General features: G+C 44.2%; 1 protein-coding gene across 14 annotated transcripts in view; it reads right to left on the reverse strand.

Annotated features, from left to right (window-relative positions):
• LDLRAD4 (low density lipoprotein receptor class A domain containing 4) overlaps positions 1–27,234 on the reverse strand; it is a 419,045-nt gene that overhangs the window by 12,592 nt on the left and 379,219 nt on the right. For 11 of the 14 annotated variants that reach the window (XM_065585209.1, XM_065585212.1, XM_008164407.4 and 8 more), the window contains one exon: positions 2,659–2,813. In XM_065585209.1, coding sequence (XP_065441281.1) covers positions 2,659–2,813 — 155 coding nt within the window. Of the gene's footprint in view, positions 1–2,658; positions 2,814–5,757; positions 6,838–27,234 lie in introns of those variants that run through there. The other 3 variants (XM_005282698.5, XM_005282699.5, XM_005282696.5) reach the window with 3 other exon arrangements.

The raw sequence follows: 27,234 nt of genomic DNA on the forward strand, positions 1-27,234 counted from the left end.
TTTAGGCTTGAGCCTCAATTTGGATCCCGGGCTTAGATTGCAATGTAGACATACCCCAAGTGTTTGCAGGATCAAACTTGGATCTGAGCCAAAGCCCACTGAAGTCAATGGGAGTGTTTCTGTTGTCTCAGTGAGCTTTGGATCAGGCCTTAGTTAGGGACCATCCAAGTAGCAACACCTGTTGGGCCCTACAAAAATAGCAAAATCATTTGAAGTAAAGTTCTTGGCCTGAATAGAAACCCAAATGAACAATGATGGCAACCCCATCCCAGAAAGTTTCTTGACTCTTTCCAGCCACTGGCCTGGGATTGTCATTATTTAAAAGGGTATCATCAATCAGAAATTTAGTTATTATTTTAAAAATGAGTTAAAAATGGTTTCAGGCATGATACCTGCTCTTCTCTCCCCAGTGCCAAATTACATTTTCTTATTTACAAAAATATGTTTTTCTCTCCATAGTTCCTATGACCAAGGCCCACCCAAACAACAGGGGATATTGACTATAAACGGGAAATCTTGAAATGGACTGTTGTACACATTTGACACCACTCGGCATTAAAAAAAGGGGGAAAGAAAAAATATTTCTTAACCTCCTCTAGTTATTTCAGCACTTGTAGCAATTGTAGGTAAACAATCACACTTCTGTCTGAAAAAGTTTAAGTTCACGGTGTTCATTTAAGAAAAATCCTCAAATTAGTTTAAATGATTTCTCCAGCCAGTAAGAAGTATGTGAGGGCAAAGTTTTAAGAGCTCTGATTTTGTTTTAACCCATTTAGAATACAATATTCCGGAGGTACCTTGTGAGAGGGAACATGTCTACAGCATGTACTCTCAATAAGACAGTTTCTCTCCTCCTTCTCTTAGGTGCAAGAACAAATAGATCCCCCAGATACCACCAGAATGTAGATGGTCTGCAAAGAAGAACTCCAGGGACAATAAGCTTACCATATTTCAGGACTACGTTGTCTTCTCATGACACTAACATCATAATGTGTGTGTTGGAAGGGAATATATTTTGAGTGCTTATAGCATCTGTTTGCCTAGGCTATAGGATATAAAATAGCCCCCTCAGAACCAAAAACATCTGCAAAAAAACAAAGAATGCAATTTGTCCTACCAAAGAAGCATTTACTAGGGCCTTACTACATTGTTTTAAAATGATACCATGAGTGAGAGGACCAGGTGGAACAGTGGATCAATGCTGACTTAGGTCACCCATTTGATAATGTCAGGCTTAGTCCCCATTCACCTACCAATACAAAATCACTCCACATGTTGACAGTGTCTCTCTCTGCTCAGAAGAGGCCCATCACCAGAGCAGCAGGGGCTGGTACTGGTGGGGAGTGAGAATGCTGTCACTGAGTCTAACCCTAACTAGTGTAATTCATCCATCATTTCCATAAGTTCTAACTTCACTCAAAAACATAAAACTGGGACTTTATGCAAATTCTTTCCCTTTGGATCAACTGTATAACCATGTTACAAACAGATGTAAAAAGAAGCAAGTTATTGGGTGGCTCAGTCAGTTGGAAAGGGGATACACCTCTAGCCACTGGTTTGAAACCAGCCCAATGCAATAGTGGTTGAAAGTCATCATCATCTGATGGACATTGGATGTTCAATGGCATATGAAATAAGGTTGTGTTTTCAACCCAGTTCCTGAGGGGGTATGCTGTCTTTATCACAAAAACTATCATCATAAATGGCATTCTTACTGCCAACCTGAGCTCAAAGAGTAAGAGCTCAATGGGCACAGGTAGCAAGCTCTCCTTTCACCACTAGAGGTGCTCTAGAAGACAGAAGAGAGACATGGGGTTACATGCAGGACCTTTGGTCTAAGTGTCAAACTCCTGGCATAAAATTCTAGCCCCATTGAAGTCAATGGGAGTTTTGCCATTGCCTTTAATAGACACTGGAAACATGAGGGGCATTAGTAGGGACTGCCTGCCTGCAACATCTCAGGACCCTCGATGCCACAGCTGCATGTGCTGCAACTCTGAAAATGACATTAAACTGAATGAGGGAGAGACCAGAGGAACCACAAAAAGGCAATTACTCAGTTATTGGGCCCCATCAATGTCGGGACTTTCCTCAATTGGGGGATATATCATTTTCCTGATTTAAGACATTTGTTTGATGCCTTTCCCCCCTTCAGATGGCAGAGACAAGCCTGGGAGTGGAAAGGAATTAACTGAGAGAAAAATGTCAGGCTTTTCACATTCTCCCCAGTAGCTGGTAAGGAGCTAACGCTACTGCATCTATTCTAAGGATAAACAGGAAATGACAAATCTTCCCAGGTCATCACTGCAACACCTTCCGTAAGGTGAAAATTCACTAAAAACTTGCAGTAGAAGCAGTAATCAGGGCTTTCACATTCTGACACCACCAGACAAATATGAAGCATGAAAAAGCTGCTATATAAAACACAGCAGTGCTTAAAAACAGTTGTGCAGTGAAACTCTAAAATCGGGCACTTGATTTTTTTCATTAATACACACAGTGGCAAAAAACTAACTCACTAACAGAGAAAATAATACAACTGATGCCAGAAGTTTTTCGCATGGCTGCCTATAAGCAGAACTTCATGTATTTTTAAGCTCTGAAAGAGACCAGCATGAATGAGGAGGAGGCGAATGGGATGAAGGAGGTTGGACTTACCGGCTGCAAAGTTTCTTCCTGCCTCCTGTTTTGGCTCTGTCGGTTGATGAAAGAGCGTGTTGAGAGTTTGTAATGGTTCAACAGGCAGATGATCACTATCACCATAACAGTTATCACCACGATTATAATGATTATCTGAACAAACTCCAGTTCAGCTGAAACAATGAAAGGGAGAAAAACCATCAGCCTGGACACAGAACATTCATTTTCTGCAACAATATTCTGCAAACATTCAGTATCTCACAACAATTGTCTCAAGCTATTTATTGATGGCCATTTTAAAATGGATTAAAATATCAGTTTTGTCAAGAACTCTGCATCCTAACCAGAATGCAGAAAGCACATTTAAGCACTAACAGAGTTTAGGCCATTGGGTAGCTGCAAATCAAAGGTTAAGAGACTTCATGATGCAGCCTCCACAAAGGTAATTCTTCTAGAAGAAGACGCAGTCCTTTGGAAAATCTAGTGATCCCAGTGGGAAAAGCTATTTTATTAACACCCTACAGTGTGAGGACAATCCTGGGATCTCCAGCAGCATCAGAGCTGATACTGCAGAGAGAAGAATCAAGACTTTGTTTTCAGTATCTCAGCCATGCTAACAATTTGCAGCTGATAGAACATAATTGAAAGAGTTAAAGTCTATGGGGAAAGCCCAGTCTTTAACTCGATCTGCGAACTCATATGAAAACTACAAACTGCCTGGTCTTCAGTAAGATTTTACTTGAGTTACTGAGTTCTGGTACCCCAAACTAATGCAAAGTCCAACGTAGTTAAAAATGAAAGCCAGCACAGACACGATTGAGGAAATGATGCTATTTACAATGTAAACATTACAAAGTCTGCCATTTTGGCAAAAGACTAGCTCGTACCACCAAAAACTTGTTATTTAGAGGCAAAAACTTCCCCTACTTACACCCATGCAACCCCACTGGCTTTATTGAAGGAGCATGGGTGTGACTAAGGGAAGAATTTGCCCTTAGGAGTTATGCATTTGCTTACATTTCTATGGAAACAGTGCATCACTCACAAGGGATGCTCTAGTCTTCAAAGAGAATGTCTAGTCTATGGGAGCACATCTTTGGCTGCCACACAGGTAAAAAGGGAAACGGGCACTTCTGAAAAATGACACCACCTAATTAGATTCCTGAATATGGATTTAGAGACTAAATTTAGGCTTCCGATTTTAAAAATCTTGGCCAGGCAAAAAAGAAGCTAACAATGTTAAAAGGCAGAAATTTAAATGCACTGGGGGGGAAAAGAGGACTTTTTCCCTTTTATGTCTTTCTTTTCCAGGGTGATTTTTAAAAGTTGAGTGAAAGGAAGATTGCTATATGTATTCTTCAAAATGTCCTGTATTGCAAATGAAAGCAAACCAAGCTTTTTAGCTTCTAAAATCTCTTCCAAACAAAACCATCACAAACCTTCAAGAAATGCAAAAAGGCAAGCATACTACAAGGTTATCAGTGCTAGCATTTAGTAATACCTGCTATATCTGCCTGTGCTACAAGGTTTTGTTACTTGTCAGAAGTTATCAATGAACAAGAGCATACAAACAAAAGTCTAGCAGCTTAATTTCATTGCTAATCACAGTAGGTGTAACTGAAATTATTCCAAGATTAAAAGCTCCTTTAACAATGCAATTACATTTTTAATTTATTTTTTCTTTTCAGTTAAGTATAGACCATTCATTAAAAACACAATCAACTCCTACACACACTTTCATTCTTCAGTCTTTTATACCCTCTCATTACTCCTGCTAAGAACTCCACATACAACAATCAGTTTGTCAGTTTTTTCTCAGGTCATTGTACTGATAGCTAAAACATCTAAAAGCATGGAACAGAAATTACTTATGTGTTTTAGGATAAGGTCAATTTGCCTTAGGTCACAATTGCAGGTTACAAACTTGACACAGAAGACAGTTGCTATACTACAGAATATATAAAGGCTAGATATTTGAGCATCTCCACACCCACAACTTTTTTTTTTTTTGCCTATATAATACTTCATTACTGTGGAAACTGTGAGACTGTTGCTAAAGGGCAACATGCAAAACGAGTAATGTTGATTTAGAGACTTTCCTAGAATGTAGAGATCACTGGAATGACATGTTAGTTCTATATCTGCCAAGGGCTGAGTCTTCCAAATTTATCGGGGGCCCAGTATTTCTATGAAAGGGCAGTACCGTCTTTCTCTGAATAAATGTTTCAGGATCTGAATCATTTGAGAGACTTACAAACAAAAAAATACAATCAAAATATGGTCACATATAATAAAACCACAGTATATTCTATTACAGCATGTACACACAAACTCTTTCCATATTTGGCTTTATGATGCAAAAATGAAAAACAGAGCATAAGAAAACACTTCATTAGATTTTCAAGGGTAGCAATTTCTTTTCAAAGGGTGGGGCGGGAGATATTTAATCTTTTCCTGTACCCAATTTGTCCCCCTGCTAGTTATTAGAACAGAAGAAAAAGGACAATAGCACAAATAGTCTACATTTATTGACACAACTCAAGGCAATTAGTGCAGTTTCTGATGTATGCCAACATACAGTCACGTACCCCCACACACCTCACCCAGGCTCCCCAGTTAACGGCAAACGTGAGAGGCACCTCACCCTAACCACCACCACCCACATCCCCTAGTAAAGCTTTTCTTCAAAAATGGAGCATGGAAAAAATTATATCTACCCACCCACACACAGGCATAAAGGAGTAATACAGTTTTTCCAGGGGAATATTTTTTTTTTACTTCACAAATATGCAGCAAAAAAGGCAATTGTGTATTTATTGAAAACACCTTCCTAGGAGAATAAATTAAGAATAGAAGAGGGGATACATTAGCTTATTTGTATTCATGTGGGTAGAAATGCCTGGACCATTTTCCTAAAGAGATAGTTGTACAAACAACTGTGTGCATATATAATAGACTTCCTTCTATTTATACACCTCTGCTTATAAGAGTAGCTCTGATACAGCAATATTGTAACTTGGCAGATCAGATAGAAGTCAGAGATCAAGTTTACAATAATCTGATTCATGCAAATATATTAAATAAATATTTAAAAAATACAACCAAAAACTGGAGTACCTTTTTCCAATAACAGGTCTTTTAACTGAGCATCCTTCAACGCTGTACTGTTACGCTGTTCACTGGACATAATCGTGTCCTCTGGAAAAGGGATTCAAGCCTCTCTGTGAACCCCCCAGCACACACAGCATCACCAGTCAGCCTCAGGTAAGTTCCATGCAGTGAGGCAATATCCTCTTGAGGCTGCTCACCCGGAGTTGCACAGTTACAGCTAGCTTATTTTCTGTCTGTGTGTGACTCTCTCTCACTCCACTGTATATCAGCAGGGCCCAGCCCAGGTGCTAGACAAAAAGCTGCGCTCAGACCACAGACTGTGGCTACCAATTATCAACTGCCATCAGCAGAGAGCAACATGTAATGTAACAGGAACTTGGTGCTGTTGTGAAAATAGATAGTCTCTCCAAGGCCTCATATCTTCAGACCAGCTGAAACGGACTTTTACTCTTGTTTACTCAAAAATGTACATACATAGATTGCGTGTGTATTCATATATTATATATATTTACACACACACACACACACAAACACACACACACACACACACACACACAGAGACAAGAACTAGCATTTCAACGCTGACTAGTACAATCTTTTTGCTTCACACTAAACGTAAAACAAAAAAGGATTTTTTTAAAAAAATTAAAGAAAAAGAAAATCTGTAAAGCCCAACCAAATTGTTTCCCCCTTGATCCCTGTCAGAAGCTTTGTGCTATGTAAGCCTTGAGGGGAGGAAAATGGGAGGGAGGAAGGGAAGAAAACGAGCGAGAGAGAGCAGAGAGAGAGAGAAGTCAAAGAACGATGTATACCTTACCAGCGCCACACAGAGAACAGCTTCGTAGCTGTGCTGCTTTGCTCTTTAAACCACGACTAGTTGACACTTAGAGGCTTCTAATTCTTCCGCATTTCTGATCCAGCACAATATGTGCGTCATTCCATGCCCAGAACACTGCACTCACTACTTTAGTCAAGACTGCTAATGCTCCCTCCCTCTGTCTCACTCTTTGCCAGAGGTCTCCAACTATTGGGAGTTGCTCACACATGCTCTTTTAACTAAGCTCCGCATTGGAAACTGAGGATGTCATAAGAATACTAGGAAACTCTCTCTCTCTCTCTCTCTCTCTCACACACACACACACACACACACATAGACTTTTCTACTGTATGCTACTAACGTAAGCATAGTCGAAGCCTGGATGGAGATAAAAGCACTGTACTGCTAATCTTCCCTCCAAATCACACTCTGTGAACAATACAGTCATTTTCTCTGAACCTTATCTAGTGAAATAATGTTAACAAAAATGGTTTTAATTGACATTGGGTACGATACTTATTACATTCTATTCAGACATTTTATTATTTCTGATTTATCAACACTTTTCCCTTGTATATTCTGAGTGGTTCTAAATTTATAAATGCCAGCTATTGAAAAGAGAATATACTAATTTAAGCAATATATTTGCTATTTTTCCTCTTTATCCATCCAGACTGTGCTCTGTGTCCAGCTCACTCCAATGGACTTAAAAGGTATCAATGAAAACATTTATCGCCAAACGTATTTATTCCAGGCCTTTTCAGGGCTGACAGGTACAGAGCCATATAGAAGACACCTTTAGAAACTACCTGCAATTTTGTTATGTTATGTTGTAGGGAGAGTCATAGTGTAATTATGGCTTACAAAAAATAGGGAAATATCCTGGTGTAATATTGCCAAAGAACAACCATCATGAGAATTGTTTTGTAGCTAAAATAAAAGTTATTTTCCATTTTTAGTTTTGAATACCGGAGTAGCCGTACTGGATCTGACCTTTGTAAATTAAATCAACTCATCCGCTTTTCAAATTTCAAGGAGTGGGAGAAAGGGAAGAATGGTAGTGTCTATCCACATTCCATTTTTAACAAGTTATTGGCATGTCTTGTTCTCGGTACAGCTTGTATGTGCACAACTATAGTTAATATTTAGTAACAGTGTTTCACCCCTGCCAGATATATAGGCTGACATATGATTGTCTTCCAGTAGCTTTTCAGCTCACTATTTTAAAAAATGCTTACAGAACCCCTAAATATGCCTGCATAGCCAGTTTGGTCAGTCCTCCTTCCTCCCATTAGTAATACTATTTATTTCTATTGCAATAGTGACCCGATCGATGCACCACCTGAGACTGGTTCTCCATCATGCTAGTCACTGTTCAAACACATGAGTATGAGACAATCCCTGCCTGATCATCTCACAATCCAAACAGACAAGACAAGACAAGAGTGGGAGGGGAAACAGAGGTACAGAGAAATGAAGCCACTTGCTCTAAGTCACACAGCAGGTCAATGGGACTGGGAATAGAACAGGTCTCCTATCGGCTAGGAACAGAACAGGTCTCCTGACCATAATGCCTTCCTGATTGCCTGGATTTGTAGTTTGTTAGCACTATATATTTTTTTTGTAAGTGCTGATATTCAATACTGCCAGCCCTATGGCCCTAGTCCAGCAATGCACCTGAACACATACACAACTAAAGCACACTGATTAAAATAGTTGTGGGTTGGTAATGCATTGCAGAATATGAATTTGAGATGTATTACTTTAAGAATGTCAAGGATTCTTGCTTAGAATATATATACACTCACACCCCTATATATATATATATATATATATATATATAAAAATAAAACACTGCGTTCGGGGGTGGGGGCGTAATGGTAATGGATCATATAAAATATTGTCCTGAGAGGTTAATAGAACATTAGAATAGGTTTTAAAACATATACTCATGAACTGCTGTCCAACTTGAATATTATCAACTGCAGCATTGCTAACAGTAATGAGCTACAGCAGTAGTAATAGAGGGAAGTAATATAATACAGGTCCACTTTAAAGTTCAGAATCTTATCACTGGCTTTAAAGAATTAATTCTATAGATTGACCTATACATTTTATATATCCTTGTTGTGTGGTTTTGTAATCTTTCCTTTTGTGGGTCATCTGTGCCTGTTAACAGCTACTATTAAGGTCAATTGGCATTTCCATTATAAATTCCTGTATCCAGGGATTTATAATTCAGCTATAAAAAATTTCTCTGGGTTGAAACTTGCCGCACAAAAGATCATCTCTGGACTTAAATTTTAAAATGACAAAGTTGATTTCAGAGAAACTTGGTTTAAAAAAATAAGTGGGAAATAAATTTATTTGGCGGTTTCAAATGCTTCCCCCCTTTGCTCTCCCGCAACTGAAGAAACTGCTTTGAATGTTTAAGTGTCTCATGTTTGAATGGGTCTCTCTTCCAGTACAGAATAACTGCTTTTGTCATGTGAGAATTAGGTGTGCAGAAAGCCTGATATGTCAGTTTCATCTATGCATTAAATATTGTACCCCCCCCAAAAAAACATTATTTTAATTAAATGTTATTGTGCATGTGCACGCACCACCCACATGACAAACCATTATAGCGTATTGTAGCCATAAGTGGTGTAACCAGAAGATCTTCAAGAAGTTCCTCTGAATAATACCGTGTTAATGAACTATGTATTAAAGAATCCTGAAGTAAGTGTTTCTGTGTTCTGAGCCATTACGGGCAACAAACAACTAATTAGCTAGGAGTAGACATTTTGTAAGAGAGGCTCTTCTGATGAGGCTTGGTGGACCTACTATAGCCTACCATTCCCTTTATTTGAATAAAGATTCTGTAGTGAGCTGTCAGGGCCGGCTCTGGCTTTTTTGCCGCCCGAGGCAAAAAAGCCTCCCGCCACCCCCCCACCCCCCACGGGGAGCGCGGCAGGGGAGGGCGCCGAGCCCGGCTGCGGGCCGCTCTCCCCAACCGGCCAGAGAACCGGGGGGGAGGGCGGCGAGCCCGCCGGGGCTCCACTGGCGGCCGGAGCGCCGGGAGGAGGGCGGAGAGCCCGGCCAGGGCTCCGCTCTCCCCGGCGGCCAGAGCGCCGGGGGGAGGACGGCGAGCCCGCCGCGGCTCCTCCCTCCCCGGTGGCCAGAGCGCTGGGGGGAGGGCGGAGAGCCCGGCCGGGGCTCTGCTCTCCCTGGCGGCCAGCCGGCCGGGGCTCTGCTCTCCCCGGCGGCCAGAGCGCCGGGGGGAGGGCGGCGAGCCCGCCGCGGCTCCTCCCTCCCCGGTGGCCAGAGCGCTGGGGGGAGGGCGGAGAGCCCGGCCGGGGCTCTGCTCTCCCTGGCGGCCAGCCGGCCGGGGCTCTGCTCTCCCCGGCGGCCAGAGCGCCGGGGGGAGGGCGGCGAGCCCGCCGCGGGTCCGCTCTCCCCGGCGGCCAGAGCGCCGGGGGGAGGGCAGCGATCCCGCTGTGGCTCCGCTCTCCCCGGCGGCCGGAGCACCGCGGGGAGGGCGGTGAGCACAGTCGCGGTCCCGCTCTCGGGCCGGAGCGCAGCGCTGCCCCGCCCCCCTCCAGGTGCCGCCCCAAGCACATGCTTGGTGGGCTGGTGCCTGGAGCCTGCCCTGTGAGCTGTGTAACTAGAACATGTGTTCTGGTGAAAGTGCCCTCAAATAGTAGGGTTGCCAACCCTCCCGGTTTTGCTGGGAGTCTCCCGGAATTGGGATCTATCTTCCGGAGACTACCAAAGCCAAACCGAGAGATTTTGGGCTGCTAAAAGTCCGGCGGCACAGCAGGGCTAAGGCAGGCTCCCTGCCTGCCCTGTCCCCGCGCCGCTCCCGGAAGCAGCTGGCACAAACTGTGAAAATTGATTTTTGATTTAAAAAAAAAAATCACTCATTTCAAGCCTCAATTAAAGAGGTGGTTTGTTTTCCTGTAATGGAACAAGTAGTCAAACTGGGGCATGGAACTATAACATGACACTTTATTAGCAGCCCACATTTCTTATCTGCCTGGCTCAGGAGTGTCCCTAGCTGTGTATACACTGGCAATTTTGGGCAGGGCCAGTGCTTCCACTAGGCGACCCTAGGCAGTCGCCTAGGGTGGCAGGATTTGGGGGGCGGCATTTTGCCATCCCCGGCAGCAATTCGGCGGCGGGGGTCCTTCCGCTCCGCGTCTTCGGGGTGCTTCAGTGGTGGGTCCTTCACTCGGTCCGGGACCTGCCACTGAAGCGCCCCGAAGACGCAGAGCAGAAGGACCCCCGCCGCCGAATGCTCTGAGGAGGAGCGCTGCCACCTAGGGTGGCAAAAACCCTGGCGACACTCCTAATTTTGGGGATATCTGCTATTGAATTAACACCTCTGTAGGTCTACTAATACTAGCTCAGGCTGGGCACAGCCATTTTACCACTGTCATGTAAGCAGAGTTAGATGATACAGTGATAAAAATACCTACATTCTGTCTACACTAGAGCTTGCACTTCTGGTAACATTGGTGCAGCCGTGCCATTGCTGAAAAACAGGTAAGGAATTTGCTAGTATAGATGCACATGGAATGAGAAACTGTGCATGGAAAGGCTGCTGTAAGTTTGATAGTGATAATTTGCTCAGGGCTATTCAGACTATGAAAACATCCCTAAAGGGGTGGTTGAGAATCAAAATTCTGTGCAGGGATCTGTTACGTTAAACACCGGTATACAGTGACTTCCACTTAATTCAATCATTGTCTAATTCAATCCTCCATTTAATTCCATTAAAACCTCAAGAACCAAATCATCTGTACTGAAAATAGCACAACTCCTTCCGCCCTTTATTTTGATCATATTTCATTGCTTTTTCCCTGTTTGATTAGCTAATCTAATCATCAGTTGTAGAAGCAGGATGTATAATTATCAGGAAAGGCCAGATTGAACTCAAGAAAGAGCAATAATAATAATAATAATAATAAAGAATGAAAAGGAAAAAATTGTGTTCTTCAGACCTTTGTCCTGACAATAAATGCAATGCTGTGCTATGCAAGTCGTGGGCAGACCGTCTATGATTTGGTTTGTGAACTTAATAGTTCAGTTCACAGGAACACAATGGCACTGCTCAACCGTCCCCAAACTCCCACCACTCCCAGAGTGGCTCCAGCCAGTAAGGGAAGGATTCAGCCCTAAGTTTTTCTACAGCCCATTCAAGAAGTAGCTATAAGAGGTGAATCAAGAGATACATTAAAAACCTGAGAGATCACATAATATATTATCCTTCCATGGAAATAACTTAGATGAGAGTGAAAAGAGAGAGGTAGACAGAATTAGCCGCGGGTGCTAGAATGTCTGCATATGCAAGAATCCTCCCCCAGCATAAAACTAAAAGCCAGGCTGTTGAAATACATGTTGCTAAATAAGCCATTAACAGTATTTTACACACAAAAAGGAATATTCACTGTTTCACTAAAAGGAGACCCTTTGGGACTTCAGTGAGTCTCATGCCAGGTACTTTATTCACTTGCATCATCCTGCTTTGCCAATAAACTATCTGGCAGTCAGAGAGAGACAATGGTGAGAAACTGATTGCAAATTAACACGTTATCAAAATATTTTATCAAACGTTATCAAACAACATTAATTGCAAGGTTTCACAGAGCTGGACAATGCACAGAACTTCTTTGAGAATCTTTAGATAGAACAGGCTGACATGGTAAACTAGGTTTTTTTAAATTGCATCATACATGAAGGTGTGAAACCAGGATTAAAATCGGAGATTGAAAATATTAGTAGGAGGAGATAGTTTTCTTACTGAAATTATATGGTATATCAATATTATCAGTTTTGGGGATTATGGCTTTGGGATGTGGCCAGATTCCAGGGCTTTGCCTATCCACCGGTGCTGACTGGTAACTGGAAGCAGAGGTTTACATTGTGCACACTGCCCCATTCTACAGTACCAACAAGGACTACGAGGCCTCAGCTTTACTAGCATTTCTTGTAAATCTCCCACTGCTGCACTACCACCAGCAGGGCCGGCTCCAGGCACCAGCCCACCAAGCATGTGCTTGGGGCGGCGCCTGGAGGGGGGCAGCGCGGCGGGGCGCTCCGGCCGAGAGCGGGGCCGCGACTGGGCTCGCCGCCCTCCCCGCGGCGCTCCTGCCGCCGGGGGCTCTCCGCCCTCCCCTCGGCACTCTGGCCGCCGGGGAGAGCGGAGAGCCGCGGCGGGCTCTCCACCCTGCTCCCGGCACTCTGGCTGCCGGGGAGAGCGGAGAGCCCCGGCCAGGCTCGCCGCCCTCCCCCCAGCGCTCTGGCCGCCGGGGAGAGCTGAGAGCCTCGGCCGGGCTCTCCGCCCTCCTCCCGGGGCTCTGGCCGCCGGGGGCTCTCCGCCTTCCTCCCAGCGCTCTGGCCGCCAGGGAGAGCCCCGGTTGGGCTCTCCGCCCTGCTCCTGGCGCTCTGGCCGCCGGGTAGAGCCGAGAACCCCGGCCGGGCTCCCCGCCCTCCTCCCGGCGCTGTGGCCGCCGGGGAGAGCAGAGCCGCAGCGGATTCCCCGCCCTCCCCCCCGGCGCTCTGGCCGGTGGGGGATTGCTCGGCGCCCTCCCCTGCCGCGCTGGCGGGGGGGGGGGGGCGCAGCGGGTGGCTTTTTTGCCTAGGGCGGCAAAAAAGCCAGAGACGGCCCTGACCACCAGTGGGTCTGACTGCAGAAGGGCTAAGTATATACAGGCTGCCAGTGTTTTAATCATCTCCATCTGCTCTGAACAGCATTCACTGACACAAGTGGTCAAAATTCCTGCGACCAGCCTGTAACAGTGCTTCCATCACTGTTAGCACCAGTGGAGGAGTGTGGGTGATACCACAGCGGTTGGAGATTGTAAGAAAATACAAGTGTGGAGACTGCCCTACTGAACACTGCCTCACAGATCCCCCTGAACCGTCCTGTCCAGTGGAAGCAAAATTTCTCAGAGAACTTCCCCTTGTCTGTTTCACGTTTGCTGGCTCCCAGAATAGCTCAGAGAGGAAAAGCCAAACTTTGGCTATGTCTTCACTGCTAAAAGAGGAGTATTTTGAACTGAGATATCTAACTCAGTGTAAATTCCTAGTGGAGACAAGGCACACAGGTGGTTTTTACTGCAATGCAGCTAGTCAAGATAAACTGCAGGTGACAGATGCAGTGTTGACCTCAATTAGTTACGCTGAGGTAAACATTAACTGCATCTTGTCGCTACTAGGATTTTATATCAAGCTAACTAACTTGAGTTTGCTAGTTTGGGGTTAAAACACACTTTTGTTTCACAATGAAGACATAGCCTATAGCTCTCATAACAAACCTGTGAATTCAATACTGTATTATATTCCCCATAGAAAGGAAAAATAGACACAGAGAAATTAAGTGACTTGCTATAAGTCACACAGCAAGACAATAGCAGAGCTGGAAACAAAAACAAAAACTCCTGGAAGGGCGTCTGGCCTGTGAAGAAGATTATTAGAAACACATTTAGGGTGAGAACTCACATGTAACCAGTTTCTTTAGTGTATTAAGCTTAGTTTGCGTGCTCTCTTTTATTTTCTTAGTAATCTGGGGGGGAGAGGGGCAAGAAGTTGTGCATGCCCTCCTCCACATTGAGGGAAGAGTTGAATTTTATATAATTTTGGGTTTGTACTCCAAGGGGGGGGTGGACATCTGGGTGTTGTGGCAAGCCCCTTAAGATAAGCCTTCCCAGAGCAGATCTCTGTCTCTCTGTGCAGCTGGGTGTCGCCCTGCCTGTGTGCTTGGCTGGAATAGACAGGGGAGCCTAGCCCAGCAAGGCCAGGTAAAAGGGGGGCCCAGGCTGGCAGAATAGTCTGATTCAGTGGCGTCCCAGCACACCTGGTGACATCGCAGGGGGTCCAGCCCGTCACACTAAGCATCTGAAAATAAAGTGTATTTAAGTTTAAAAGGTGGCAGTAGACTTCAGACAGCAAATAACTACTGGAGAAGCCATTTGCTTCAAAAACATTATGAAGATTCCTGCAGGACAAATGAAGCATATGTTTATGACTGTACTTAAGCATCAGAGTCGTAACAGACCAAGCCTGGCTGTTCAAGATTCATTAGAAGAGTTCAATCTGCTCGTTTCTCAATGACAGGTGAGCATATCACAATCCAAAGGCTGGGGTCAGCATTTTCCTCAGATCTGCACAGCAACACTCCGCCCACTATGCATGCACGGAGGTCCACACAGGAGAGTCACACACATAAGGAGACAAGAATAGGTAAGGGTGAATACTGCTTGCATCTAGTAAAGTTTTTAAAAGTATTTTCTCAGGCCCACTTTTGAAAGTTAAAAGCAGGAGCATGGGGGAAATTCTGTCCAAAAGGGAGAAGGGGGGAAATCAATACAAATGCACAGTCTGATCAATGGTGGTAGAATCAGATTTTTTCAAAATCCACAAATCCCATCATCAGCTATTTTTAATACTTAAAGAGGTATAAAAGGAATTGCATTCATGCTGACAATTTAATCCATAAGTGGTATGACAGACTGGATCAATGAGTGATATTCCACGCCCTTAGTCTGTGATTCTACTATTGTTTCTCTGGCAACGCTTGCATGCAAACTGTCTGGATACATGCACAAAAGTGGACTAACCCTAGCTAACCACACGATACAGCAGAACCGCATTGCACTGCTGGGGAGGAAATAAGTCTAGGAATAACTATGGTGTGTGCAGGTTGATGGAGACCAAGTGTATCATAGATGTGATAGTCTGACCAGGGGAAAATCTATTTATGAGAACATGCCATTAGACATTACAATGAAATACAAACTGTTCTGCCACAGTAATTTGTTTTATTTACACTGTGAAATTTCTTTCCCTAGTTATAATGGATGGTTTACAGTAGTAATGGTTTATCCAAAAGGAGCTGAGCTAATGAATGGGATATTTGTTTCCTAAGAGTTGTGGACTCAGTTTCTGTCTGTCTAGTGGGAGAGTGCTGACTCACATGAATTTCACATCTGCCTCACAACAGCATGCATGCAATGGTGCAATTTTTATGGAGATCTCATGACAGACCAAGTTACTCCAAAGTTACTGCTGCAAGTGGGTGCAAAAGCCTATGAGCCACCACTGGAAAGTAACGGGAAACGCACCGGTCCCTGTAAACATCCACATTTTTCTCCCATTACAGTAAATATAACATATTGCTCCCTAGTAATGACTGCCATCACTAAATTCTGTGGAGCTATTTAGCAAAATAAGGCCCTTTCCTATATTGTACTTTCAAAGTAAAGCAGATAAAGCACATTGCCTTTCGGTTGTGCAGCCCTGAATAAAAGAATTACTGTTTATATATAAAATCGCACACACAGTATTGTCCACTCATAAACAAATATAAATCAGCAGCGCACAGACCTGAATGGTGGTCTCTGTTTAGGAGAACTGAACTCGTACAGACAATGGATTCATCTCAGTCACACTCCAACCAAGAAGTACTCCATTGAGATCAGGATGAGATATTTGACCTGATGATAGCCTTGCAATAGTTAAAATCCACATTACCATGGAATAGTTAACAGTATTGCCATCCCGTAGCCTTAAAAAATCACAAGTCTGGCCCTCCAAAATCATGAGCTTAGCTTGAAAAAACAAATATCAGGTTCTTTTTATTTGCCTTCTGGTTTCTGAGCCTTTAGAGTGCACTTGAATCATATTTTTCAACTCAGATACTCGTGCAGTCTCTTGATTCCAACAGCTGATGCTTTAAGAAAAACACAAAATATCAACAGGCTCGCAATAAAATCATGAGCGTTGACAACACTGCAAGTCTGGTTTCAGGAGCTAGACTTACTTTCCTAGGTCTGAACTGAGAGCACAACAGAGGTAGCATGCTCACCCTTTGGAGCGGGGAGAAGTGCCTCACATGGCTTTGCTGCTACTTTTCTGACTGAACTAATGTCAGACATGAGCTTCTAAATAGTACCATGCAGTCCACCTTACCTAAGGGTAAAGCCGATGAAAGGGATGAGGCTTGAGGAATATGTAAAAATGGAGATCCTTTTCCTACAGTCTTACATAAATAAAGCTGTCATGCATTTCATCGATCAGATTCCAGAAGCAGAGCTAGATTCTTGTTTCTCATTTAAATTGTCGGTATGGCAGAAGGGTAAAAAAAAGAATGTCTTTATTAACCTTTATTAAGCAGGGGTGCGGTATCAATAGGATCAGATCAAAGTTCTACAAATGAACTTTACTCCACCTGCGCTGTCCCCCTCCAGCATACCACCACTGGAAATTTAAGCAACATTTTCACTAAATGGAGTGGCAAAGGGATAAAGCTTTCAAACAAAATAGATTTAGGCTGGGATTTTGGAAGGACCCAGTCAACCTTTGGCTTTCAATGGGAGCTGGGCACCCAACTGCCCTTTGAAAGTCTTCCCCATGGAGAATATATGAGAGATTCCCCTTAAGGAAAATAATCATGAAAATGACTCCTACTTTCTGGGAGCTGCTAGGTTACAAAATAATGCATAGGAGGCTACCTTTTCATCTTTTATAAAGCTAGTATAAACTCATAAGATTCATCACTTGCTTTTGCAAGGCAGAAAACATAGTTTGGCAATATAATATTTGGACCATGTGATTTCTACAGTTAACAAGATAGTTTATATTTTTCAGTCTTATTGGAATGTTAATTTGTGTGCTGTTTAAACTGACTCATTCACAGCACGCCATATCATATTTAAATTTTTCAGTGCAGCTAAGAAACTAGGAAACACCTGCCACAATTTTTTCTTTCCTGAACTTTATCATGAATACAAATCTGAAGTTTCACCACTCTGTGTGCCAAGTGAAAAGCATGCCAAAAACAGCACTTCCTGATACACACAAATACAACAAGAACAGATAGGACATACAGCACCAAGCCATCACTGACTTGTCGGTTCTCACCGCAAAGGAGAAACGAGATCACAGTCTTATTTCTGGTGTGTGTGTGTGTGTGAGAGAGAAAGAGAGAGAGAATGCTTCATTGCTGTGTGTGATGACAACAAAAGATTTCTAAGTCTTTCTATATTACAGCCAGAAAACATTAAAGCAGCATGTCAAAACTGGCTTAGCTTCTAGGGGAGGGATGCCCAAATATTGCTCAATGGAGAACCACCCTAGCAACCTTGAGGGCCACACCTAATTTACATAAAATAGAGCAGATCACAGCCACCGGAGTGAAAACACTGCTTTTCAATAGTACAGCAGAGTACACATGCAATTAACTCTAGCCACTCCCTTCTACGCAATCTTCCCTTGACAAATTATACATATTGTAGGTCAGTAGCTAGAAGATTTATTGCACTGGTCACCAAAGCCTGGTGCATTTGTACATTGGGGGTGAGAGATGGATGGGTGAACTGCTTGACAGTTCCAGACATGTACCAATATTTAGTGGTAAAATGAATTCAGACAATGGGACACACAGAGAAGCTTCAGAGTCAAACCCACTGAGATGAATGGAGACAGTTTCTCTCTCTTTTAGGGGCAAATCTTGGTCCCACTTCTGTAGCTGTGGAGTATCCGCTTGTTAATCAGTTAGGCAGGGCCACCCGGGGGGGGGGGGGAAAGCGGGGCAATTGCCCCAGGCCCCACAGGGGCGCCCACAAGAATATAGTATTCTATGGTATTGCAACTTTTTTTTATGGAAGGGGCCCCTGAAATTGCTTTGCCCCAGGCCCCCTGAATCCTCTGGGCAGCCCTGCAGTTAGGGGGGTTCCCTTGCATCAGGGGTGAGCAAACTACGGCCCGCAGGCCAGATCCGGCCTGCCAGCCATTTTAATCCAGCCCTTGAACTCCTGCTGGGGAGCAGGGTCTGGGGCTTGCCCCACTCTGGAGCTTCAGCCATGGAGCAGGGTCACAGGTTACTCCGCACAGCTCCCGGAAACAGCGGCACGTCCTCTCTCTAGCTCCTACACATAGGGGCAGTCAGGGGGCTCCGCACACTGCCCCAGCCCCAAGTGACGTCCCTGCAGCTCCCGTTGGCTGGGAACCGCGGTCAATGGGAGCTGCAGGGGCGGTGCCTGCAGACGGGTCAGCGTGCAGCAGAGCCGCTTGGCCGCGCCTCCACATAGGAGCCGGATGGGGGACACGCAGTTGTTTCTGGGATCCACTTGAGATAAGAGCCGCCTGGAACCTGCACCCCTGAGCCACCCCCCATGCCCCAACCCCTGCCCCAGCCCTGATCCCTCTCCCGCCCTCCGAACCTCTCTGTCCCAGCCTGGAGCACCCTCCAGCACCCAAACCACTCATCCCCAGCCCCACCCCAGAGCCCGCACCCCCCCACATCTGTCCCAACCTCCTGCCCCAGCCCTGATTCCCGTCCCATCCTCTGAACCCCTTGGTCCCAGTCTGGAGGACACTCCTGCACCCCAAACCGTTCATCCCCAACCCCACCACAGAGCCTGCACCCCCAGCTAGAGCCCTCACCTCCTCCCGCATCCCAACCCCCAATTTTGTGGGCATTCATGCACCGCCATACAATTTCTAAACCCAGATGTGGCTCTTGGGCCAAAAAGTTTGCCCACCCCGCCTTGCATGGTGGAGAGAATTTAGGGGGCCTATGCAGAGAGGAGTGTATGAATGTTAATCAGACTAGCCCAGGGCACAGTGGAGGTTTAATGTGCGTTCGGTGGATCTCAATGTAGGCCAGCATTGTAGAGCACCAAAGATGAAGTAACCAGAGCACCACTGAAGTTGGAGTGGCAGCTACTGCTGTGTAGTAGTGAGGATTCTTGTCTCCAGGTTAGAGGAGCTCCTATACACACAGCGTAACTGCTTAGCCTGTGCATTGAAACCAAGCCTTATACAGTTCACTGTTCTCCATGTCAGGCTGCCTGCAAACTCAGACACAGAAAAGCATTTTCCTTACATTCGTTTCACATTTTGAAGCTTTTCTTCACGCCATATGGGCTTAACTTAATGGGCTTTAAAAATAAAGCTGAAACTGATGGACAGGACTCCCACTACCCCGTTTACCGGTGGATTGTCATATTCTTATAGGCTCTTCTCTTAAACAGAGGGCTGATGATAATACACTGTAGCCTGCACAAATACCTAATAGAAGAGAGCTCTTTTAAGTAAACACTGTGCATAAAAGAGATGTACCCAAGAGTGATTTCCAGATGAAGTAGGATTAGCGGAGGACAGCCTTCTTGGTAAAAGGGGTTGCCTTTGAATCAGTAGAAACCTATCTTGCCTCTGCCGTGATAATGTACACACACAGCAAGTTCTGCCACTGGGTGGTGGACTTTACTCATGGAGTAAGCCTGGCCAGCTGCTGCCAGGTGACATGAATCTATTTTTAAATAAAAATCTGAAAATAATAAAAAGCAATTGCCTGCCAAATGGTGAAAGTGATCATAAATCTCTTTAAATGCACCTGTCACATAGGCCTGCTGTTGATGATGTTTCATATTTGGCGAATGCTTTAAGTGAACATGATGTTTTACCAAAACTAAGAGAAGGAATGAGGAATTCAGAATCTAATTCAGATAACCATGATAATAGGGCTTCCACAAACCTTTTCATTTGTAGATATCAAAGCAATGATGTATTATTTGGGAGAATAAACCTAGAAAGTCTTCATGAAAGAAATGGGTTTCAGAAAGGGATTTGAAGGAGGAGAGGAAGGGTCCCTTGCACACAGGAAATTGTTTCAAGTGTTAGGGTAACTATCTGATTAGGGTCACAATAATAGGTTCCATAACAATCCCATTTTCACACACTCCTATCTTTCTGAAACACTCCATCTTTGAGGATGAAATTTCCCATGTTTCATCTCTGCTCAGTCTGGAGAGTTTGAGCAAAACCTCTTCAGCTTGTTTTTAGAGTTGAGGAAGAATGAAAAATACCCTGTTGCCACAGTGTGTGTGTGTGTGTGTGTGTGTGTGTGTGTGAGTGTGTGTGAGTGTGAGTGAGAAGGTCATCTAGTCCAATAGTTCTCAACCTTTGTGGTCTTGGGATCAATTTGTAAACCTTGATGGCCTGTCATGACCCAGTATATAGCTTTAGGGCAAAAACCATCTGGTTTACTAAATAGTTCCTTCTGGTTCAGCCACTTCCCACAGGAGGGTTCTTGCATTTCCGAGGGGCCTGACCCAGGCAAGGACAATGGTGCTGGCAGGGAAAGGGTTAACACCTCAGAGTAGGGTGCCAGAGGGAATGGCATCCCAGTGCCCAGCCCCCTGCTCCCACTCCCCAACCATGGGGACAGTCCCCAACACTTGGAGCCAGACCCAGTCCTGCCCTGGAGGGGCCCCGTTTTCCCAGTGCATGGGACATGGATGCCCCTGGTCCAATGGGGATTCAGCCACTTCTCCATTCCCTGGGGCTGTGTCCACCCCTCACATACACACACACTCAGGCCTGCCAGGCCCTAGATGGGAAAATGGCTGGATCGCCTTATCTCACATTTCAATCCAGAGACAAACATTAATGCTAGCCTAACAGTATCATTCAAAAAATTAACAAATTCCACTCTCTCCCCATTTCCCACCTCTCCTGCCTAAAGCCATGCAAATTAAATCCTAAGGAAACTTCAGAGAAATATCTTATTTGGAAAACAAAGGTGACTGACACTGTTATTTGTCATTGAAGTAAATAAATTCATGCAGCTTATGATTTTTACTCTGGAATAAAGGGGGGTGGTAAAAAGATTTGTTCCCGATGCATTAGAAATGAGTCTCAATAACAAACTCCAGCTCTTTGCTCTAGCAAAGCTGATGTATTGACTAGACAGGTAGATATTAGATACTCTGGCTGTCTGGATGCTATGGAAATCATGCTGTATGCATTTGACCATTGTCAACGGGACAAGACAAGTACGCGGCTCATTCTTATTCCATCCAGGAAAAAGGCCTCGTCTGCATTAGCCTTTTTCCTGAAAGGCTGCCATATTTGTCAGTTCAGACGCATGTAAGATAAGCTCTTTCCCCGTTATCTAATATTTCACCAGGCAGTGGAACCAAAGGATAAGCAGAACCTAATAGCCTATGTGGGCAGGATATCTTGAATGCTGTCAAGCTCAGCATAAAGCTTGGATGCCCTAGACAAGAGGAAGTTTACAACAGAAGTTAATCACTTCATTTTGAAGAAAAACTCACAGGGATTTGAGCAAACAGTATGACTTATCCTTACAACACAATGAATCAGGAGACAATCCTAAGGCCCTTACTGCAGTATTATCTTCAGCCCCTCCTCCCTTATAATATGATAGGTAGCACTCCGCTGAAATTAAAGTCCAGTCAAAGAGGATTTAAAAGGTGAAAATGTATAACCCACTGTTTCCCCTGAGGGGATGGAGGGAACAGAAAGGCAGGGAGAGGCAAAATAAAGAACACAAAACTCTACATTCTCCAAGGGTATTGGCTTATTCAGCTCTGTCCACATTAAATAAACCCTAACTATGTCAAAACCTGGTTTGTTCCCTCGCTCACCCCTCTGGAATTCTGAGAGAGTCTCAGACATTGTTCCTGCAGCGTTAGCAAAGAGTTTAGAAAAAAAGTGTGTTTAAGACTCCACCCTGCAAGATTCAACACAGCTTTGTACTGTGCTTTGCAAACTTCACAGTGTGGATGCAAAGAGGGCATTAACCAATTTTAAAAACATGGATTTATAGGGTTGCCAATTTTGGTTGGATGTATTCCTGGAGGTTTCATCACATGACATAATCTTTAATTAAAGATTAATCTTTAATTCCTGAAGTCTCCTGGACAATCCTGGAGGGTTGGCAACCCTAATTCCCAAATCCATTTTAAAACTAGCAGCATAGACATGATATAACAGCACAACACTAGTAGCATCACAAATTTACCATGTTGGATCATTGTGTTATAACTAAGGCTGCGAGTCTGTCATGGAGGTCATGGATTCCATGACTTTGCGGGACCTCTGTGACTTCTGCAGCAGCCAGCGAGTCTGGCTCCAGGGCTGCCCGAGCTGCTCAGGGCCAGCCGCACCGGCCGCTGCTGGGACAGTCTTGGGCTGCTGCACCCCCACACCCACAGCAGTGGGGGGCCTGGGCTGCTGCCAGGAGCCCCCCCCCAGCACTGGTGGGGGTCCCAGGCTGCGTGCTGCTGCCCAGCCCCCACCTCCCCAGCACCAGCAGGGGTCCTGAGCTGCGTGCTGCTGCCCGGCCCCCTCTCCCCAGCACCCACAGGGATCCTGGGCCCCTTCATCCCAGAGCACACTCGGCACCCCTGGGCCATGTGCCCTCCCCCTGCACCCTTGGCACCCCCGGGCTGCTTGCTGGCACCCCTGGGCTGCCACCAGAGCACCTGCGGCGCCATGAGCCTCCCGGCCCAGCACCCAAGATTTAGTCAGGGGTATATAGTACAAGTCAAGAACAGGTCACGGGCCGTGAATTTTTGTTTATTACCCGTGACCTGTCCATGACTTTTACTAAAAACACCCGTGACTGAAATGTAGCCTTAGTTATAACAATAGTACCTGGTCCATGTCACAATACAGTTTGGCCTTCTTGCATGGACAGAACCCAAGCATCCATAATGAAGTTACAGAACAGTGTTAGCTGACTGGACTGTAGTACAGTGACACAACAAGCTTCTAACATGGTTTTATCCCATCCATACAGGCAAGACTAAACTACGTTCTAACAATTTTTTCAGTTCTACTCAATGAGACTTTATTGGCATGGCAAGCTATACAAACATTACCAAAGTGTAAGCAGAAGACAAAACCCGTCAGGTACCTCTGAGCAGTGGCTACAATTCACCCAGGGAACTCTTACACATTACGCTTGGGATGTGATCCCCAGCATCCATTTGTCATTACTGTTCATTCCTAATCTGGTGGCTACATAACGCAAAGCCATGTCAGGTGTCTCTCTGCTTTCTCCCAGGGTCAAGAATAATAAATTACCTAGTAAAATCCACACTGTAGGCAATCCACACAGATCACCTGATCATAGACACTATTTTTAATCCCCACTATAACTGACAATTCCCCATCTCCATCTCACTTAACACTCTATAGATATAGTAAACATAGAGTATTGTCGCTCACATCTTCTCTACATACACCAAGAAACTTTAAAAAAAATTCCCATGATTGCTAACTTTTCCGCTCCATTGCTCTTCACAGTACTAGAAGCCCTGCTGCTCATGGGATTCTGTAGTTTTAAGTACGATGTTGTCTAACTCTACTCAGAGCACGTTTAATTGACACAGCCCAGTCTACAGCTACGATCAAGCACTCCCAGTTGAGCTTTACACATCTGCACTTGATGTAAACCTACATGTCATGCCATTCCTCTGTTCCCTCCTTGTGACTGGGCAAAGCGTAGCAAGTCACAAGAATCCTACTCTCAGAGAGCAGAATTCTTGTAAGCATCAGCAGTCTTCCTAGTTATGAAGCAGGCCACCCTAAGGGACAAAATGTGATGCCTGTATGCCGGCGTGCAAAACAAAGTCAGTATCTAATTTTAAACTTTGCAGCCTTAACAATGTCATCTTTATCTTTGAATTTTCTAACCTCTCACTTTAGGACATATCGTGAATGTTTATCCACACAGGTTTTCATTTTTTCCCTCTTTGTATGTAATAATTAATAGATTAATCAGAGTGAACATCAGTATGAAATAATTGACTGCACAAGTTACCTCTCGCCCTAGGGCAGTAACTGGAACCAATTAGATCATGCAAAGACATACAAGTAAAGTCCTTAAAATGGTACTTGGCTCACTTGGTAGCAGAGAATGGAAGAATTCTGCCCCTTTTTCTCCTTATAAATAAATACAACCGCCTCTCAAATCCCACAAATGCCCCAAGAGCAGGAAAATTCCCCACCCCCCGCACCTCCGCCAACACACTTTTAGGATATGCTTGTGATATATATTTTTATCCACTGGGAAATTAGAAGCCAATAGAAACCACAGACTTAAAAATACTCATTTCAGGTTGCTGGACAAACTTTAGAAAAAAGAGGAACAGAAAATTAACAGTAGACAAAACAAAAGTTAATGTTACAATGCAATTTTATAGCTGGATGATCTCTGGTTTCTTTATGTAGCTGAATGATCTCCACCTTTGAGATCTCCAGAAAAAGAAGCCTCAAAAGTGAAAACATTAAGTATATCTGTAAAGAGAAAATGCTATAGAGCTGTATAAAACACAGTGGTATTGTCAAAGGGAGGCAGCAGGTGGGCACCAACCCTGGTGTACAGGAGCAGCAGAGCACTAACGTATAAGCAGCAACATAGCAGTAACCTATGCACTCAGTCCAGAATATCAGGCAAAATGGGAACCACCTGTAATTAATGAGCATGGGAAAATGGAGAGAAAGACTGATGTTGGTTTTCTATTTGCTTCAGATTTGTGCCACAAGGGATATTTAAATACAAAAAAAATTAGCAATACTCAGCTTAAAAAGTGAGACAAATGTAATTAATTGTCGGCCTTAACCCATTGATAATATCATATCTATATATTTTTCACACACACACACACACACACACACACACACACACACACACACACGAGTTATTCATTGTAACATAATTGTTAAAATTCAGCCTCAGGGTTACCCAATAGCAAAGCTCTCATGCACCTCTGGGATAGCACTGACTGAAAATACTGGTTTCAGGAGAGAAATAAATGTGTGGCATAGCCCTGTAACATAACCTCTTTGTTTTATTTCATGTTGCAACTAAAACTCAGCAGTTTGGATAGAAAGAAAACATTTTAAACTGCTCTTCTTATTTATACATATTTTTAAGGGACAATACCTTGGTTAGCCACAGACATGACTCCTTAAAAGCAGTCTCTAGTAAGTCAATTCTCTAATGAAACAATTGGGGCAGAATGTCTCCCTGTGAATGTTATATTTAGTCATTAAAAATGTGCATTTGTGATTTTAAAAGCTGCTAGAGGCAAAACACAACAGAAAGGGATATACATTACCCCGATTTACATTTAGTTTCCAACCCAGCAGATTTGGTAAAACTAAAATGAACATTTCCATCTTTCGCAAGCATTTTATGACAGATACATTTTGTATAATAAATAATAATGCTGATGCTTTACATTTCTATAATGTCCTTCATTAGAGGATATGGAACACAGCGGATGTTATCACACAGCAGGGCAACACAATGGCTTAGGGCAGGAAATGAATAAAGAATTAAGGTAAGAAGAACAAAAATACTCAGATCATACTGGGTCCAGGAAATCAAGGTTAAATAATCGTTACAAAAACTGCTGTGGTATCTTTAATCCTCAAGGACCTCAGTTTCATGCCTGATCCAAAGGATGATGGCAAATCCTATGCTTCTTAACAAGACGCTGGGGCAATCAGTTCACTATTATTATTCATTTATATTACAGGGTCATTCAAGAATCATGGCTGCAGTGGGCTAGGCATTGTACAAATAAAAAAAGACAGTCTGACTCAGAAATCTCACAGTCTAGGATCATGACAAAACCCAGTAGGTAGAAGAAAAAATTAAAAGTTAGTGTGGGGGAAAGAAGATGAGGCAAGAATAAAACGATCACATTCTGCATAATAATTGGCTCATTCAGCTCCCCACCTGCCTAACCAGTATTTAGATGGGAGGATTTTCAGGCACCATATTGTAACCCACACATCTTCTGTCCCCCTGTACAGCAGCTAGCATAATGGGGTACTGATTGGGGCCTCTAAGAGCCACAACAACAACAACATGCAATGTTAGTGTAAAGTATTACAGTTTGAAAAAGCCACCAGTAAATTACACAAAAACCTGCATTAAATTAAATTTTAGTTTAAAATGCATCAAATGAAGGGATTTTTTGTTTCAGTCCAGGGTAACTGGGTGAAATTTAATGGCCTATGACATACAGAATGATCTAGTGGCCTTATACTCTTTAAATTCCAAGTGAAGACTCCTTACAGCATTTTAATTCAGTCTGTTGTTCTTACGTATTGACATCTAAATGGTTCCCATAAAGGAAATCTCTACACACAATCCATCTGCAAAAAGATGGTACCTAAGACAGTAATGCAAAAATTCATTCTACCTCCTCTCCACTCATTAAGGCAGTGGTCCCCAAACTTTTTACATTCCTCTCCCCTTTATCCCTGTCTGCCCCCATCCCTACACCCATCCCCACCCCTGGAGCCAGGAGTGGGGCCATTGCTCTGGGAGGGGGGGACGCAGACAGATAATGGGGATGAAGCTGGGGCCACAGCTGGGGGTGGGGTGAGAGCAGAACCTCGGCTGGGGCCCAAGGCCAACAGCTGGTGCCCCAGGCACGGGGCTAGCAGCTGCGCGGAGCCCCGGAAGCAGGGATGGCAGCTAGTGCCGTGGATGTGGGGTTGCCAGCCACAGCTGGAAGAGGATCCCCAGGCACGGGGCTGGAAACCAGGGCCAGGACCGGAGCTGGAAGGCGCTCCCTCTCTGCACCCCCTGGGGGCTGGCCTGGGCCTCAGCCGTACCTCCCCTTCCCCCCCGAACATTCCTCCATGCAAACCCCATATATTCGGTGGGCAAACCCCACATATTCGGGACTTCTGCTTTAAGGTTTGTTGCTAAAGGTAGAGGAGCAAACACACACTGCTCCCCTTGTGTGTAGGTTTAATCATAGTGTGATTTTAAGGACAGATCAAAGTTTAGTATAATTATTTCCTTTCTACATATCTTTATAACTAAATGTAACAGGTCACTAGGG

This window comes from Chrysemys picta, chromosome 2, assembly GCF_011386835.1.
Source record: "Chrysemys picta bellii isolate R12L10 chromosome 2, ASM1138683v2, whole genome shotgun sequence".
NCBI classification, from domain to species: Eukaryota; Metazoa; Chordata; order Testudines; family Emydidae; genus Chrysemys; species Chrysemys picta.